Here is a 19,013-nt window from a genome sequence, read left to right as displayed (position 1 = left end):
AGGAAGAGGGAGGAATATATATATACATATATATATATATATATATACATATATATATATATATATATATATATATATATGGAGAAATAGTGTGTATGTTTTGGGGGTGATATAGAAAGACAAAAGAGAGACAAAGAAGGACAAATGGAGGGAGATATACATATATATATGGAGGGGGGAGAGAGGGAAGAAAATTTCTTGCACTAGATGCATTTATTTCAATATAGATGGTGATTTCTAATACAATTTGATTGCTTACACTGGAGGGGATAAATTAAATTAGAGGAGAGAGGAGGAATGAAGAGACAAAGAGAAGGAGAGGAGTGAGAAAGGTATTGAAGGCTAAGAGAGAGGGGGAGAGAGGAGGAGAGAGAGAAGAAGAGAGGGAGGGAGAAAGTGACAAGGTTGGTGGGAAAAGAGAGAGAAAGAGAGAGAGATGGGGGGAGATAAAGAGATATATATGAAGGACGGGAGAGAGGGAGGAACAAGGAGATCGATTTGAAAGGGGAAAGGGGAAGGGAAAAAGAAAGACATAGAGAGAGAGAAGTGGAGAGAGAGGGAGTGACAAGGGAGAGATGGAGAGAGTGTGTGTATGTTTGAGGGTAACATAGAGAGAAAAAAAAGGAGAGATGGAGGAAGATATAAATATAGATAGAGGGTGGAGAGAGGGAAGAATATTCCTTGCACTAGATGCATTGATTTTAGGATACATGGTGATTTCTAATCCTATTTGATTGCCTACACTAGATGTAGTGATTTCAATGTAGATGTTGATATCTAATGATATTTGATTGCTTGAACTAGATGCATTGATTTCAGTGTAGATGTTGATTTCTGATCCTATTTGATTTCTTGCACAAGATGTATTGATTTCAGTGTAGGTATTGATTTCTAATGATATTTGATTTCTTGCACTAGATGCATTGATTTCATTGTAGATGTTGATTTCTAATCCTATTTTATTGCATGCACTAGATGCATTAATTTCATTGTAGATGTTTTATAATTCTATTTGATTTCTTGCAGTAGATGCATTGATTTCAGTGCGGATGGTTATTTATAATCCTATTTGACTGCTTACCCTAGATGCATTGATTTCATTATAGATGGCGATTTATAATGCTATTAAATTTTTGCAGTAGAAGCACACATTTCAAATGATATTTGATTGTTTGCACTAGATATACTCATTTCAAATGATATTTCAGTGTAAATGTCGATTTCTAATCCTATTTTATGGCTTTCACTATATGCAATTATTTTAATGTAGATGTTTTCTAATTATATTTGATTGATTGCACTAGATGCATTGATTTCAGTGTAAATGTTGATTTCTAATGATATTTGATAGCTTGCACTAGATGCATTGATCTTAGTGAAGATGTTGATTTTTTACTATATTTGATTTCTTGCACTAGATGGATTGATTTCTGTGTAGATGTTGATTTATAATCTTATATGATTGTTTTCATTATATGCATTGATTTTAGTGTAGATGTGTTTTTCTAATCATATTTGATCGGTTGCATCAGATGCACCGACTTTAATGTAGGTGTTGATTTCTGATTTTATGTAACTGGATTTATGATGGTACATTCATTTTAAAGTGATTGGATTAACAACATGATTTATTTTAGTGTAAGGACACAAAAATTATTGACAATGTGCATTGATTGTTTGTTAGAGTAATTCAACCTATTAATATTGGAGAGCATGAGAAAAAAGGTAAGATGTTTACTACAATAGCTCAAGTTAAATATTTGAATGGTTTACAATCTTAACTATACTTCTCATATAACTGATATGAAAATTTGGCAAAACTAACAGGGGTGACAATAAGAATAGTAGAATAAAACAGTTTGAGATTGATCATAATGAAGGCTATTTTTAATTGACTACATTCTTATTATTCACATTTTTTTCCATTCAACAGTAATACATTGTCACTTTGCATTAATTTTTTTTCATAATTTTTCCTAATTAAAGTTATTACCAATATCTATCATCTCAACAAATTTAGGTAGCTGAGAAAAATTAATTTAAAACTACTTTTCAAGATATGTTTAATAATACCAAGAGGGATATTATTAAGAATTAATTAGTTGTAAAAAACTATGATACCTAAAATTAAATGAAATAGATGTGGAGTACCGATCCTCCTACAAGCTATTGACAAGATTGCCTTCCTTCTTCATCACCAACTAATTACTAATAGATAATTTTATACACAGATATAAATATAACACAAATATTGTAACATTCACAAAAATTACAATCCAAAACCAAACACATAAACACACAAACCACTCAAAGCATCCAAACAAAAACACACACAAGCCACTCAAAACATCCAAACACACACATAAAAACCATTCAAGATAACAAACATAGACTAAATTAAAGAACATAATTATATGGTGATTTCATGCAAAGAGAACATAATGTAAATTTCAAACTATGAAGTCTATCTCAAACATATACATAATAATAATAATCTAAAAATATGGCATTGTTTCCCTGAGCTGGAACCAACCTAGATCCATATAATTCTAAAGCTATCATGTGTCGAGAGGGATCAAATTCCTCGAGGTGCAAACCTTTCATTAAATCATACACTCCAAAAAGAAGGTTTGCACCTCGAGGGATTTGATGATCTAGAGTTATATGGGTCTAGGTTGGTTTTATAGAATCTATTGTTTTCCAGGTGGTTTAACCTCTTATTATACAATGCATAAACAACCATAGTCATGGTCTCAATGAAAAATGGTTTGTTTTGCTTCTATGAAGAGAATAGAATTTTGAACTTAAAATGTTTTGAATCTATTGTATCTTTCCTCTAGACTTCATCTAGATCCATTATAAACTTTGGAAACTCTATTAATCCTTTTTTCAATGCTATAACATTAGTTGAACCTTTGATATGAACTCCTATATATTTGAAAGAAGACACTTCTGTCAATTAAGTGTTGATTGTCATATAACAAATATGTGATTTTTTAGATTTAATTATCATGATTTTCATTTTGTCAATATTGATAATCATACTCAAATTAAAAAAAAAATTAAAAAAATATTAAATATGTTTAAAATTTGAAAATACTTTTACCAAATAAACATTATAATCGATTGAATAAATAAAAAATATTTAAAAATATATTAAAATCACATTCTCCTCATTAATTTTTTTATTTATTTTTCTAAAAAGTAATGTAGATTTAAAAATTCTGAAAACTTATACTTCAATTAATTAATGTGCCATTTTTTATATTTTAGTTTAAAAACTTCACATTTAGAAACATAAAATCATGAAAATTGGCATTTAAAATTTCAAAAACCGCTAATATATGTAATTACGCTCTAGCGGACAATATGCTATTATATATGTAATTACACTCAATAATCATTTCTCAAAGTAATTGATCCAAAGAGCGGTTCGGTTGCTTCTCACCCCTCTACTGATTGTTTGACCAAATTCCCATCAATCGATCAATCACTCAGGAATGAAACTAGTCCGTGATTTTTTTTTAATTTGTATATACAAATAATTTAACTAGCATTTGCACCTTATGTTGCAAAGGAAACGCCGTAAGGCATAAAGTGGGGAAGAATAAGTAATCAAATCCATCAAAATTAAGATTAAATTGATCTATTAATTTTTCATTTACATACACTGAAATCGTATACAGCGTGGGATAAGAATCTCAAGTTATCATTTAGATAAATTTCTATAGTCCATGTTCTATTTTAAATATTTTACTCTTTTGTCATAACTGGAAGAATCTCAAGTTATCATTGAGATAAATAAATCTCTATAGTAGATATTCGTTATATATATATATATATATATATATATATATATATATATATATGAATGAAGATCTCTGCTATGATTTATATTACTTTCTATAGTCCATCCTCTATTTTAAATATTTTACTCTTTTGTCATAACTGGAAGAATCTCAAGTTATCATTGAGATAAATAAATCTCTATAGTACATACTCATTATATATATATATATATATATATATGAATGAAGATCTCTGCTATGATTTATATTGGCAATGCCATTTTTCTCTTGCAAAGTTTCATCCATTGGTTTTTTTTAAGACATTAAGAGAATCTAGCTGCTATGGTTTGTTATGATCGATGGGTTATCTTTCAGATTATAATGTAGATGATGTTAGATACACAAAATCATTTTGAAATAAACACAGACATGCCATTGGCATTGATTAGCGGCATATGCTACAATAACTTATTCAAAATGCAATTTCTATGTTTTCTTATAGTAAAAATATCATTATTTGATCTTTTACTCTAATTTCTCTGATTGGTTCTCATAGATCTCTGGATTTTCTACTCTTCCAGATTCGTTTAGCATTTTGATACTCTATCAATTCAGTATTTTGGTACTCAGCTAGTTTAGCGTCCCAGTACTCAGGAAGCTCAGTGATCCAGTATTTCATCCAATACTCATTCGACAATCTTGCACTCGTCAACAGCTTAAAGCACACGAATGTCACCTCCTAAAGAAATAATTAAAAGCGAAAATCCTTGCCATATATAATAAAATAAATATGACATCGTCATATTTGGCTATTGGAAAATATATATATTCGAAGAATATGCCTTCAAAGGTTTACTGGATGCTAAAACCAAAACAAAAGTATCCAAGAACGGTGGACTTTCAACCACCAAAGAGTAAACATGCGCCGTACATCTTTTTCAAAATGCAACATAGTAACCAAAAGAAGGATTAAACTAACAAAATTAATTTTGACCAAATGATAAAATAGTAAGTAACCCTCAACTCTGTAGAAGCCCACTCTATCACACTTAATGGAAGAAAAAAAAAAGGATTCATATTGCAGTGAAGGCTTTCTTTGCAGAACCACTGCTAGAACCCGAAGGAATCACCTTTAGAACATTAAACCTTACAGTCTTGGACAAGGGCCTGATACAAGCAAATCATATAAAATGTTAACAACCAATAAAAACACAAAAAAGAATCACAGGTTTTAGTGGATATTCCTATAAACAGATTTACCTGCATTGCCCAATGATAACATGATCCCCTTCTTTGACACAGAAACAGGGTGAAATATGGGCTGGTATGTTCGAATGTCTCGTTTCATATCTGTTAAGTATGCAGACATTCAAAAATTACTACTTAAATGGAACTGTATACAAATATAATTGCAATTCACTATAATGTTCTCTAGTTACCTCTGATATTTCTTGACAAAATGGAGATAGTCCCTACAGAAAATAATTGTCCGTGTCATTTTAGCACTGTAACATGTTCCAGCTAATATACGACCTCTTATTGAAACAGTACTAGTGAATGGGCACTTCTTGTCGATGTAGGTCCCTACATAAAAACCAAGAAAACCTAGTTCACACAATCAAGTGGAGAAAGACCCAAAAACATATAACGGACAAATGCGTGTATTGACAATCTAGTTGAGAAAGACTGCAGCAATATAAAATAATATGCACCAATCAGAAAATATTTGCACGAATCAGTGGAAACCAAAAGACCAAAATAAAAATTATAGATAAAAATAAAATAATAAATAAATAAATAAAACCAAGATGATTGCACAACTTCTAGTTCATGTATCAGAATCAAGAAAAAACGAAACCTAATCATAAGAATGACATCTTGATTATTCTTAAGATTCTTAATTTTGCTTTTATTATCATATGTTAACGATGAAGGAAAAAGAAAAAAATTAATCAGTGCATATAGATAATATTAAAAATAAAAACAGTAGGGCAATGATCATTCAACTGCCTCTCAGCACCGAGTATCATAGCTTCTTGAAATTAGTTCCAAAGCTTTGAATCTTTCAGGTAAGATCAGATATGCAAAACGGAGTCTGTAAAGAATACCATCTTTCTCTGTAAAGAAATAATTAAAAGAGAAAATCGAGTCTATAAAGAATACCATATTTCTCTGTCAAGAAATAATTAAAAGTGAAAACCGAGTCCGTATTATTTTTATGACAGTAACCCCGCAGATGGTTTTCCTGCATCTGGAATGATTGTTTGTTGGCCACAACTGTACAGGGCAAGCATGGGGTTATCTTTGCAGTTGATGATTTCTTGCTAAGTTCCCTGCTAGTAGTGAATTTAATTAATTGCCTTGGCACTGATTGACCAGATAGTAGAAGTTGGTTCTGTTGGCAAACCTATGATGGAGGGAGTTCCTACTTTCTTTGAAAATGCTCAAAAGGTGCCCTAGAACACAAGATATATTGTAAACGCAAGAGATAAAATTGTTGCAAGTTGGTTTTGTTGGCAAACCTATGATGAAGAGAGTTCCTATCTTCTTTGAAAATGCTCAAAAGGTGTCTTAGAACAAAAGATATATTGTAAAAGCTTTAGACAAGACTGTTGCATCATTACTTATGCTATTAGAATTTGGTACTCAAAAAGCACTTCCATACCTGGCATGCTACTTTTACCACTAACGTTCTTACCAAACAGGGGCTCTTCAGCTACAGAGACCTACAGAACGTGTGTTCAAAGAATTCAAAACATCCTACAAAAAGGCTTTTTATTTTATCAATTTGGATGATTCATCATATAGCTATTTTTGAATCACAGCAACTACTTCCCTGACTTCACAGACACTATATATTCTGGTAAGCAATAAGAAATAAATGTGATTCTGCATTCAATTATTTCATATAGATTGATAGTTGAAGATCTACAGCATAGTGTGAGCCTTGTAAGTGATTAATGCACGTATTGGGCATGAGAAGTCTGTTCCAGTCTATACTAAATTATAAAGGGCTCTTGTTGACAGGTTTAATTGTGTTTTTATCATGATGGAGTCAATTTTCAGTCTTAAATATGAAGACTTAAAATGTATTTCAACCTCAAATGTATTTATGGGAAACAACTAAAAGGCAGTGTTAGAATTTTCTCCAGAGTCCAATACACATGGATCAAGTAAGTTACATTTAAATTGGCAAGCACAAAGACATTTCAAATGGCACCAGGATCCCTGCTTTCCAGACGGTAATAATTTTCAGTCTTATGGGTGGAATCATGGTAATTTCCTTGCATGCAGGTGGCATGCAGCTTCAGTCTTCTCGGGAGAAACACCAAGATGGTCAATGCCCACATAGGAAACTAAAATGTCTCCAAGTAATGGGTAGCACTAAGATAGTCACAAGATGTTCGTTACCACAATCAAGCATTCTTGTCCCATCGAGTTCCCAATATATGTTGTTAGTAGAGCAGATATGATCTCAACCATTATGCGTTCATTCAACCATACCCCCATACTAACAAACAATATTTTGGGAATTCATAACAACTACACCATTTCTATACCTGGTGTGTCTTCTTACTCGTGCAACCTTGCTACAAGGAAGCATTTTGGCATTCAAATGGATAATTTAATAGAAACAACAATTAAATGCACAATAATATATACAAACAAAATATATCGCAATAATCAAATCTGCCCAGAATTTAATCACCATACCTTGAATAGCTTCTTTGGGGGTCTTGAAGCCAAGACCCGCATTCTTCCCAAACCTGTTGCCACCTTTTCCAGGACGTTTCCCCTTCCCAGACTTCTCAGAACTGCAACAATATAAATTAAGGATCAAAAGAGAAGAAAATCAAAAGATTCTAAACATGAAATAAAATCAAATAATACTGCAATATGATTACCTGAGAAAGACTTTTGGTTGCTTTAGAAAAGTTCTCTCAGTCTATGAAAACAATACAAGGAATTTGTATCAGAGATGTCCCATGACTTGATAACAATGACAATATTAACAACAACGTTTTCACTGTTCACCCACAAATACAAGCTTCAGAGTGGCATAGAATATTGCAAAAAGGCGTTTGGCTTCTATTAAAAGGGCTTGTTATGGTTAACTGCTTTTTTATAAATAAACCCATCTACCAATATTTGAGCATAGTGATAGAATAATAGAATGGATGATCGGAGAGCCTATCCCAATATTACATATAACTTGGTGTTGCAGGGGTTAGATACATTAGCTCACTTGCATCACATGCATACAGTTCCCATGAGAATTTTCATAAAATTTTCAGATGAACCTATTTATGTCCCCATTAAAGGCTTCATCAACTTTATAGATGAAACTATTTATGTCCAATATTAAAGGTTGTTGGGCGATGGGGATACTTATGGATATATTGGATTAAGGTTGTAGTTGGTGTTGCAGGGTATCTTAGAGTTCTTACTATTGAGTGGTGAGAAGTTGTTGGAACATACTCATTATATTCTACAAAAATTTACTCTAAAATTCATATTGTTGTTGAATCTACTATTGTTGAGTAACAAGGGCTGCCAGCAAGAGACAAAATCACCTTATGAAGCCCAAGCCCTAGCTCAACAATCCAGTAGCTTACTCGGCACTTTAGGTACTCAATTAAAACTCTGCAATACATACACACAGCTATGCATGGTACCTTTAAATGCCCTCTACTGCATACAAATCTTAGGACCATTGAACCTTCAGATTTCTCTGAAACATAACCTCAGTAGATAATCTCTAACCATAACACTCAGCACATACAGTAACATATCCACCACAATGCTATATGCAACACCAAGTAAACCTTTGCAGTCTGATCTAATAGTAGCCTATGTAAGAACTCTTATTCATCTAAACATACTCATATCAACAAGCCATCGTACCTTAGCAGTCAATCAAGACCACACACGTTCTGGGTGCATCTCAGACAATCAACATGTACTGGCTCCACTATCTTTTCATGACCATATTGCATGACATCAGCAACTAGGAGATACACCATGCACGTCAAGGAGTCTCATATACTTTTAGCAGTCCTGTCATCTCGGCAATTTTGTACTTCATTCCTTCTTGCAGTTTTGGACATATTTTAGCAATTCATGAGTAGACAACAATCATTAAGACTTAGCCTTGACACTAATCAGAATTTGATTACTTTCCTATACAAAAAATGCTACTAACTTTTGCCCTTCCTCAAGATTGACACTTAAAATAGTCTTCTTGATGATATTTATCAAACCTCTAATCCGACCCTGAACTATTGTACCATGCAGTTTATCTTGTTCCTTCAAACAGGCCCAAATTAACCCTTACAAATGCTTCAAGAGGCTTCCTGATTAGACCTTCTTCTGTGCCTTAACAAGACATTCTTTATGCAGCCAAAGCAGCCCTAGATTTTTCTTCTGTGACAAGACCGATCTTTCTTCACTGAGACTCGCCCTAATCAGGTCGCTTTGACAGTGATTTAATGGCTTGCTACTGCAGCCCTAATTAGGCCTTAAACGTTAGCAAAAATTGATCACGATCAACAACTTGGAGCTTGTTTTCAACAGGCTATGTCTTACAAATTCAGCTTCAAAATTCTCCTCAGAAACAGCCTTATCGTCATTCTTAACCAGCTTCTGTCTCATCCTCAAATAGCCTCTGTCTTGTCCTTAACACAGCCTTAGGGATGATGGAATTTGTGCTTTAGGAAGGCCGAATTCTTGTCACAGAAAGATCAAATCTGTCTCAGAAAACGCTGCGAGATAGTCCTCAAACTGTGCCTCAGGATAGGGTTTGGATTTCACTTCGGAACTCAGAAAATGGCTTCAGGAAGGGGGCCAAAACAGTGCCTCAGTAGGCCTCAGACCAGGCCAATATTGGCCTCAGAACTTGTTGTTGCACGGTATATACCCATACCCTGCATTGAGATCAATAGCTTTAACATGAGCTTGCAACTCCAAAAACGCAAAAGAATCATGACAAAATCAAGAACCCTGTTTGATTAAAGTACTAAAGTCTAAACTCAAATCCCCATTGTTTAAAAAAATTAAAAGTCTTGGGCAAATCCTGAGCTGGCCGTTCGTAAGACAACTGGAGAAAAAAAGACCAGCGCAAGGCACCAACACATTGGAATATCTTGTTTCTATTATTAACAAGATCCTAATAAAGTTGGCATCATGGAAACTTTGTCTACGAATTTATGTTATTTCCAAAAGTTTCCAAATAAGGACCAAACAGTCTAACGTGAATCTTACAAGCCAAACTAACAAGGGACCAAAAATAGCTTTTGGCCATTCTACACCCCAGATTACTGAGGGTCTAACCAGTAAACACTTATCAAATCTGGGCCATTAATCAATGCATTGAACCATTCCACACAAAAACAAACACCATACAAAACTTTGCCAACGAAACAAATCCCTACATTAGCCCTATTTTAAGCGAATCTCAGCAGGGAGTGAATGCCCCAACGACTAAAGCCCTGGATCCTTGCCTTATTGCATATAGCCAGAACGAGGGACTGTGCAGAATGTTGTCCACAAACAACGCAACCTTCTCACTTTCTAAATAGGGCAGACAGCAGTTCAATGCGAAATAACTGGTAATTGCAATGTATGTCACCTTGATCAGCGCTAGAGTCATACAAAACAAGACCGCTACAAATAGCTTAAACCACAATCCCGCGTTTTTAATAGGAAGAGAGACAGGATGAAAAAGAAGGGTTTCCTTAATAAAAACTAGATATTGTGGGCCAAACAAATGTAAGAAAAACAGCAGCTACCATAAAACGACATGAATCCGAAAGAGCTCAATAAACCAAAATCTTCTCTACTCCAAAAACTCGCTTGTTCTTCCGTGGAAACCCTAAAAAATCCAAAATACATAAAACAAACCATAAAACGCCTTGAAGGAATAGAGCTGCAATACCTATTCTGCCATGGCTGTAGGAATTCAAGACTTTTAACTTCGCATTTCAAGGCCTCGGCCGCTCCCGCTTCTACCTTAGAAGTTACAACATTTTCGATGGAAAGATGCCGATTTCATTTTTCTCGCCAGCATTATGAGGGAGGATTTCTTCTGCTTCATCATCGTGATGGTCTTTTTTTTGCGCATGAGGCTGAGGTTCAAAGCTCGAGTCCAGGAATCACCTTCAGAACATTAAACCTTACAGTCTTGGACAAGGGCCTGATACAAGCAAATCATATAAAATGTTAACAACCAATAAAAACAAAAAAAAGAGTCACAGGTTTAAGTGGATATTCCCATAAATAGATTTACCTGCATTTCCCAATGATAACATGATCCCCTTCTTTGACACGGAAACAGGGTGAAATATGGGCTGGTATGTTCGAATGTCTCTTTTCGTATTTGTTAAGTATGCAGACATTCAAAAATTACTACTTAAATGGAACTATATACAAATATAATTGCAATTCACTATAATGTTCTCCAGTTACCTCTGATATTTCTTGACAAAATGGAGATAGTCCCTACAGACAATAATTGTCTGTGTCATTTTAGCACTGTAACATGTTCCAGCTAATATAAGACCTCTTATTGAAACAGTACCAGTGAATGGGCACTTCTTGTCGATGTAGGTCCCTACATAAAAAACAAGAAAACCTAGTTCACACAATCCAATGGAGAAAGACCCAAAAACATATAACGGACAAATACGTGTATTGACAATCTAGTTGAGAAAGACTGCAGCAATATAAAATAATATGCACCAATCAAAAAATATTTGCACGAATCAGTGGAAACCAAAAGACCAAAATAAAAATTATAGATAAAAATAAAATAATAAATAAATAAATAAAACCAAGATGATTGCACAACTTCTAGCTCATGTATCAGAATCAAGAAAAAAGGAAAACTAATCATAAGAATGACATCTTGATTATTCTTAAGATTCTTAATTTTTCTTTTATTATCATATGTTAACGATGAAGGAAAAAGAAAAAAATTAATCAGTGCATATAGATAATATTAAAAATAAAAACAGTAGGGCAATGATCATTCAACTGCCTCTCAGCACCGAGTATCATAGCTTCTTGAAATTAGTTCCAAAGCTTTGAATCTTTCAGGTAAGATTGGATATGCAAAACGGAGTCTGTAAAGAATACCATCTTTCTCTGTAAAGAAATAATTAAAAGCGAAAATCGAGTCTGTAAAGAATACCATCTTTCTCTGTAAAGAAATAATTAAAAGTGAAAACCGAGTCCGTATTATTTTTATGACAGTAACCCCGCAGATGATTTTCCTGCATCTGGAATGATTGTTTGTTGGCCACAGCTGATACAGGGCAAGCATGGGGTTATCTTTGCAGTTGATGATTTCTTGCTAAGTTCCCTGCTGGTAGTGAATTTAATTAATTGCCTTGGCACTGATTGACCAGATAGTAGAAGTTGGTTCTGTTGGCAAACCTATGATGGAGGAAGTTCCTACTTTCTTTGAAAATGCTCAAAAGGTGTCTTAGAACACAAGATATATTGTAAACGCAAGAGATAAAATTGTTGCAAGTTGGTTTTGTTGGCAAACCTATGATGAAGAGAGTTCCTATATTCTTTGAAAATGCTCAAAATGTGTCTTAGAACACAAGATATATTGTAAAATCTTTAGACAAGACTGTTGCATCATTACTTATACTATTAGAATTTGGTACTCAAAAAGCAGTTCCATACCTGGCATGCTACTTTTACCACTAACGTTCTTACTAAACAGGGGCTCTTCAGCTACAGAGACCTGCAGAACGTGTGTTCAAAGAATTAAAAACATCCTACAAAAAGGCTTTTTATTTTATCAATTTGGATGATTCATCATATAGCTATTTTTGAATCACAGCAGCTACTTCCCTGACTTCACAGACACTATATATTCTGGTAAACAATAAGAAAAAAATGTGATTCTGCATTCAATTAATTCATATGGATTGATAGTTGAAGATCTACAGCATAGTGTAAGCCTGGTAAGTGATTGATGCACGTATTGGGCATAAGAAGTCTGTTCCAGTCTATACTAAATTATAAAGGGCTTTTGTTTACAGGTTTAATTGTGTTTTTATCATGATGGAGTCAATTTTCAGTCTTAAATATGAAGACTTAAAATGTATTTCAACCTCAAATGTATTTATGGGAAACAACTAAAAGGCAGTGTTAGAATTTTCTCCAGAGTCCAATACACATGGATCAAGTAAGTTACATTTAAATTGGCAAGCACAAAGACATTTCAAATGGCACCAGGATCCCTGCTTTCCAGACGGTGATAATTTTCAGTCTTATGGGTGGAATCATGGTAATTTCCTTGCATGCACGTGGCATGCAGCTTCAGTCTTCTCAGAAGAAACACCAAGATGGTCGATGCCCACATAGGAAACTAAAATGTCTCCAAGTAATGGGTAGCACTAAGATAGTCACAAGATGTTCGTTGCCACAATCAAGTATTCTTGTCCCATCGAGTTCCCAAAATATATGTTGTTGGTAGAGCAGATATGATCTCAACCATTATGAGTTCATTCAACCATACCCCCATACTAACAAACAATATTTTGGGAATTCATAACAACTACACCATTTCTATACCTGGTGTGTCTTCTTACTCGTGCAACCTTGCTACAAGGAAGCATTTTGGCATTCAAATGGATAATTTAATAGAAACAACAATTAAATGCACAATAATATATACAAACAAAATATATCGCAATAATCAAATCTGCCCAGAATTTAATCACCATACCTTGAATAGCTTCTTTGGGGGTCTTGAAGCCAAGACCCACATTCTTCCCAAACCTGTTGCCACCTTTTCCAGGACATTTCCCCTTCCCAGACTTCTCAGAACTGCAACAATATAAATTAAGGATCAAAAGAGAAGCAAATCAAAAGATTCTAAACATGAAATAAAATCAAATAATACTGCAATGTGATTACCTGAGAAAGACTTTTGGTTGCTTTAGAAAAGCTCTCTCAGTCTATGAAAACAATACAAGGAATTTGTATCAAAGATGTCCCATTAGTTGATAACAATGACAATACTAACAACAACGTTTTCACTGTTCACCCACAAATACAAGCTTCGGAGTGGCATAGAATATTGGAAAAAGGCGTTTGGCTTCTATTAAAAGGGCTTGCTTTTTTATAAATAAACCCATCTACCAATATTTGAGCATAGCAATAGAATAATAGAATGGATGATCGGAGAGCGTATCCCAATATTACATATAACTTGGTGTTGCAGGGGTTAGATACATTAGCTCACTTGCATCACATGCATACAATTCCCATGAGATTTTTCATAAAATTTTCAGATGAACCTATTTATGTCCCCATTAAAGGCTTCATCAAATTTATAGATGAAACTATTTATGTCCAATATTAAAGGTTGTTGGGCGATGGGGATACTTATGGATATATTGGATTAAGGTTGTAGTTGGTGTTGCAGGGTATCTTAGAGTTCTTACTATTGAGTGGTGAGAAGTTGTTGGAACATACTCATTATATTCTACAACACTTTACTCTAAAATTCGTATGGTTGTTGAATCTACTATTGTTGAGTAACAAGGGTTTCCAGCGAGAGACGAAATCACCTTATGAAGCCCAAGCCCTAGCTCAATAATCCAGTAGCTTACTCGGCACTTTAGGTACTCAATTAAAACTCTGCAATACATACACACAGCTATGCATGGTACCATTAAATTCCCTCTACTGCATACAAATCTTAGGAACATTGAACCTTCAGATTTCTTTGAAACATAACCTCAGGAGATAATCTCTAACCACAACACTCAGCACATACAGTAGCATATCCACCACAATGCTATATGCAACACCAAGTAAACCTTTGCAGTCTGATCTAATAGTAGCCTATGTAAGAACTCTTATTCATCTACACATACTCATATCAACAAGCCATCGTACCTTAGCGTCGTTCTTAACCAGCTTCTGTCTCGTCCTCAAATAGCCTCTGTCTTGTCCTTAACACAGCCTTAGGGATGATGGAATTTGTGCCTTAGGAAGGCCGAATTCTTGTCAAACCTCTAATCCGACCCTGAACTGTTGTACCATGCAATTTATCTTGTTCCTTCAAACAGGCCCAAATTAACCCTTACAAATGCTTCAAGAGGCTTCCTGATTAGACCTTCTTCTGTGCCTTAACAAGACATTCTTTATGCAGCCAAAGCAGCCCTAGATCTTGCTTCTGTGACAGGACCGATCTTGCTTCACAGAGTCGCCCTAATCAGGTCGCTTTGACAGTGATTTAATGGCTTGCTACTGCAGCCCTAATTAGGCCTTAAACGTTAGCAAAAATTGAGCATGATCAACAACTTGGAGATCGTTTTCAACAGGCTATGTCTTACAAATTCAGCTTCAAAATTCTCCTCAGAAACAGCCTTAGCGTCGTTCTTAACCAGCTTCTGTCTCGTCCTCAAATAGCCTCTGTCTTGTCCTTAAACACAGCCTTAGGGATGATGGAATTTGTGCCTTAGGAAGGCCGAATTCTTGTCACAGAAAGATCAAATCTGTCTCAGAAAATCTCAGCAGGGAGTGAATGCCCCAACGACTAAAGCCCTGGATCCTTGCCTTATTGCATATAGCCAGAACGAGGGACTATGCAGAATGTTGTCCACAAACAACGGAACCTTCTCACTTTCTAAATAGGGCAGACAGCAGTTCAATGCGAAATAGCTGGTAATTGCAATGTATGTCACCTTGATCAGCGCTAGAGTCATACAAAACAAAACCGCTGCAAATAGCTTAAGCCCCAATCCCACGTTTTTCATAGGAAGAGAGACAGGATGAAAAAGAAGGGTTTTCCTAATAAAAACTGGATATTGTGGGCCAAACAAATGTAAGAAAAACAACAGCTACCATAAAACGACATGAATCTGAAAGAGCTCAATAAACCAAAATCTTCTTCACTCCAGAAACTCGCTTGTTCTTCCGCGGAAACCCTAAAAAATCCAAAATACATAAAACAAACCATAAAAATCCTTCAAGGAATAGAGCTGGAATACCTGTTCTGCCATGCCTACAGGAATTCAAGACTTCTAACTTCACATTTCAAGGCCTCGGCCGCTCCCGCTCCTACCTGAGAAGTTACTAACATTTTCGATGGAAAGATGCCGATTTCATTTTTCTGGGAGGATTTCTTCTGCTCTTCATCCTGATGGTGTTTTTTTGCACATGAGGCGGTGGTTTAGAGCTAGAGTCTAGGCAGAGCCCTTGTTGGCAGGGCGAGCCAAGCACTTGTCAGCTGCAAAACGAATGGCTCGCTGGCGGTGCGTCCGTCCCACTTTCTCATTAACCGTTCAGTTCTGGATCAGTGTTGGATCAACGATCACAATTCATTCAATCGTCTAACACCACAAATCCACGGTCAACAATAGGACACGGTGGCGGCTGGGGCAATTCATTTCAAAGGGAAACACCTTACGGCGTAATTATATTAATACAAATGGAGCATCTCAGCTCCATAATATAATTTTGAATATTTTTGCTAAGACTAATGTTTTCCATGCGGAGTTGTTCCATCTGGACTAGCTGACCGAATTATGTTGGTATACTTCTTATCAGGTTTTTTAATTGAGAGTTGGATTCATTGCCGTTGTACAATTACACAGTTTTCGGAATATAACCACAACGCAAATTATAGCTGAGGTCGAGTACTCCCGACACCTTCAACTGGCCAAACTCCTGTACAATTACACACAGTTTTCGGAATATAACCACAGCACAAATTATAGCTGAGGTCGAGTACTCCCCACACCTTCAACTGGCCAAACTCCATTGGAATTCTTCGAATGAAATTATTCTGAGAAAGATTCAGAGTGCGTGATAATGACAAATTCCAAGAGATGGTGAAATGGGACCTTGCAATCCCAATCCAGGCAGTATCATGGAAATCACTCATTTAGTGCCCTTTCTGCGGAAAATGCCATTCAGGGAGCACATGTTATCAGAGTTTTCTACGGTCCAGTACGAGATAATTGTCGTGGTCAAATTACTTTTCACGTCCACAAGATATAATGAACCCCATGAAAGAAAACAATTTCCCCTTAAAATGCAATCCGAATATATTAATTCTAAAGAGCGAAAGAGATGAGAGGACTTATTACTTGTTGGCTATAGACCTTACAATGTCCAAGGGCTGTGATGTGGGTGATGTCGAGCCAGAGAGCATGTTGAAGACCAGCGATGAGGGCTTTGTAATCAGAAGCATTTTTGCTTAGTCTGAAGCAAACATTAACGTATGCGCTAAAACTCTCCACAACAAAGTTATCATCCTCATCATAAATAATGAAACCAATCTTTCCATGACCAAGGTTTGGTGTGCATGATCTAGCACCATAGCGAATGGTGCATTCATATCGGGAGAGACCATTGGGGAAGCCGAATGTTTGCAAAACTAGTCTTTGGTTGTTTGGGAAAGCCTAATGTTGGAGAGAAAAGAGCCTCCGCTAGCTGTGCCATTCAAATTCAAAACAAATTTCAGGTAAAATGCATAAATTTGCCCAAAAATGCATAAAAATCAGTTTGTCAAATTTGCCCAAAAGTCACTACTCCTAATAGTTATTGCTAACGGAGTTGTACAACCAATAAAATTGCAACAACAATAATAATTATAGTCAATGGAGTAGAATGTAAAATGAGCAAAGTTGCATCAATGGATAGTTATTATTGAATTCATGCATATCTATACCTAACATTTAGTTGGTTAGTCATATTTAAAAGAATAAATTCCCCCTTTATTGAGAACCATTTGAATCTCTATTTGGGAAAAGGACAATTTGAAATAAATTCAATATACTAAGGCAGTGGTAGCTCTTCACTATTTTATGTTGCCCCTTCGTATTTCAAAGAGTTGAGGTAGTGATAATTCTTCACAATTTAGGCTATCAATGAAATAATAGCTATTAAAAACATTTTCTATTACATAACTATTAAAAAAATTTTCTATTGCATGGCTTGTTTTAAAATGGATTTAACTAGATAGTGTGTAATTATTTTTTCATATATTTCTGTGTTCTGTGTTCTTTCTACGAAGAAATTTATGGATTTGTTAATTACTATTAATTTAATATTTACCAATGTAAATTGTATTTCTTTTATTTTGAAAGATAAATATTTATTTTTCAATATAAATAATGAAATTGTTGAATTGAGGCTTCTATGATCTATATCAAGTTTTATGAGAAGATTTTTCTACGTAAATCACATAATGTTACATTTGTCGACGCGTTTCGAACCAACGAGTGTGGTTCATCGTCACGACAAGTTGAAGAATTAGATGATGGTTGCATGTTAAATAGGGAGAGTAGATCTTCCAACGGTTAGGTTTGACTAGCAAACAACTATATTAGATTGGGTAACTAGACCAACGAGTGTGGTTCATCGTCAGGACAAGTTGAAGAATCAGATCATGGCTGCATGTTAAATAGGGAGAGCAGATCTTCCAATAGCTAGGTTTGACTAGGAAACTACTATATCATACTAGGTAACTAGACTACACCAATGGCTATGTTTGACCATGAAACGACTAAATTTGACTAGCTCACTGGACTAGACAAAGAGATAGGGACAACGACTAATATTATATTTGATAAAAATGTTTAATTATAATAATATTATTAGATAAATAATTATTCAATATCAATATTATTAATATAATAATTTTTTTAATGTTTTGAATGCCATTAATGTCTAAAATGATAATCTTATGAAATGCTATATATGAATATTTATTTTAATACTTTTATGTTAGTCATGTTTATTAGTTAACTATATGTGTGTTAAAAAATAATAAATCTAGGGAATATTAATAATAATAATCGAGTAAAATGTTAACATATTTAAGTTAATATGTTAATAGTAATCTATTAATAGATGTATGGATTATTAAAATTAATAATAGTATGGATTTATTATTACTCCTAATATTCCTAAATATATAACTATAATAATGTTGAGAATGCAACAAGATGATGGAGCTTAGTGGAAAGAAGTCCCCTTCACTAAGTGGGCCCGCAGGCAATTTTTGGCGCAAAGTGTATTTTTAGACATATGGATCATGGTCTATGAGTTGCAGGATGCTATTTGTGGATGATTGGTCATGTTGGTAAAAATAGATGAACTTCTATTTTTAGACATATGGGTGGTTTCTATTTTTAGACTGCCAAGCTAAAAATAGAACAGTCGAATATTATTGTCTCATAATAATATTTG

The 19,013-nt window shown here is 34.6% G+C and overlaps 2 protein-coding genes across 2 annotated transcripts; both read right to left on the bottom strand.

The window, feature by feature from the left end:
* Window positions 1-4,861: 4,861 nt before the first annotated feature.
* On the bottom strand, window positions 4,862-9,418 carry LOC149191212 (small ribosomal subunit protein uS17z-like). The gene is made up of 6 exons (XM_089410688.1): window positions 9,375-9,418; window positions 7,498-7,603; window positions 6,454-6,514; window positions 5,228-5,372; window positions 5,049-5,138; window positions 4,862-4,955 (listed from the first exon to the last, which is right to left on the bottom strand). Exons 1-6 carry the CDS (start codon window positions 9,416-9,418, stop codon window positions 4,862-4,864), a joined length of 540 nt encoding a protein of 179 aa, XP_089266814.1.
* A 1,830-nt stretch (window positions 9,419-11,248) lies between these two features.
* On the bottom strand, window positions 11,249-16,701 carry LOC149191211 (uncharacterized). Its single transcript, XM_089410687.1, has 7 exons — window positions 16,558-16,701; window positions 16,408-16,484; window positions 16,038-16,105; window positions 14,709-14,764; window positions 13,722-13,762; window positions 13,531-13,631; window positions 11,249-11,397 (listed from the first exon to the last, which is right to left on the bottom strand). Exons 1-7 carry the CDS (start codon window positions 16,699-16,701, stop codon window positions 11,249-11,251), a joined length of 636 nt encoding a protein of 211 aa, XP_089266813.1.
* Window positions 16,702-19,013: the final 2,312 nt, after the last annotated feature.

This window comes from Pinus tabuliformis, chromosome 3_1 (genome assembly GCF_031772625.1).
Source record: "Pinus tabuliformis cultivar Carrire ecotype Pingquan chromosome 3_1, CPIR1, whole genome shotgun sequence".
In the NCBI taxonomy this organism is placed as follows: domain Eukaryota; kingdom Viridiplantae; phylum Streptophyta; class Pinopsida; order Pinales; family Pinaceae; genus Pinus; species Pinus tabuliformis.
The sequence above is the reverse complement of the archived record's forward strand: the minus strand, read 5'-3'. Positions and strand labels throughout refer to the sequence as shown.

What these genes read in the sequence shown, in the direction of transcription:
- LOC149191212 (XM_089410688.1), bottom strand. Translation starts at nt 9,418, where the DNA reads ATGACGATAAGGCTGTTTCTGAGGAGAATTTTGAAGCTGAATTT. An exon ending in AAGAAGCTATTCAAGGTATG is followed by an intron (nt 6,515 to 7,497) that starts GTGATTAAATTC and finishes CACGTTCTGTAG; the next exon opens with GTCTCTGTAGCTGAAGAGCC. An exon ending in TTTGTCAAGAAATATCAGAG is followed by an intron (nt 5,139 to 5,227) that starts GTAACTAGAGAA and finishes CATACTTAACAG; the next exon opens with ATATGAAACGAGACATTCGA.
- LOC149191211 (XM_089410687.1), bottom strand. Translation starts at nt 16,701, where the DNA reads ATGAGTGATTTCCATGATACTGCCTGGATTGGGATTGCAAGGTCCCAT. An exon ending in TGGAGTTTGGCCAGTTGAAG is followed by an intron (nt 16,485 to 16,557) that starts GTGTGGGGAGTA and finishes GTAATTGTACAG; the next exon opens with GAGTTTGGCCAGTTGAAGGT. An exon ending in TGGTTAAGAACGACGCTAAG is followed by an intron (nt 13,763 to 14,708) that starts GTACGATGGCTT and finishes TTGTTTTCATAG; the next exon opens with ACTGAGAGAGCTTTTCTAAA.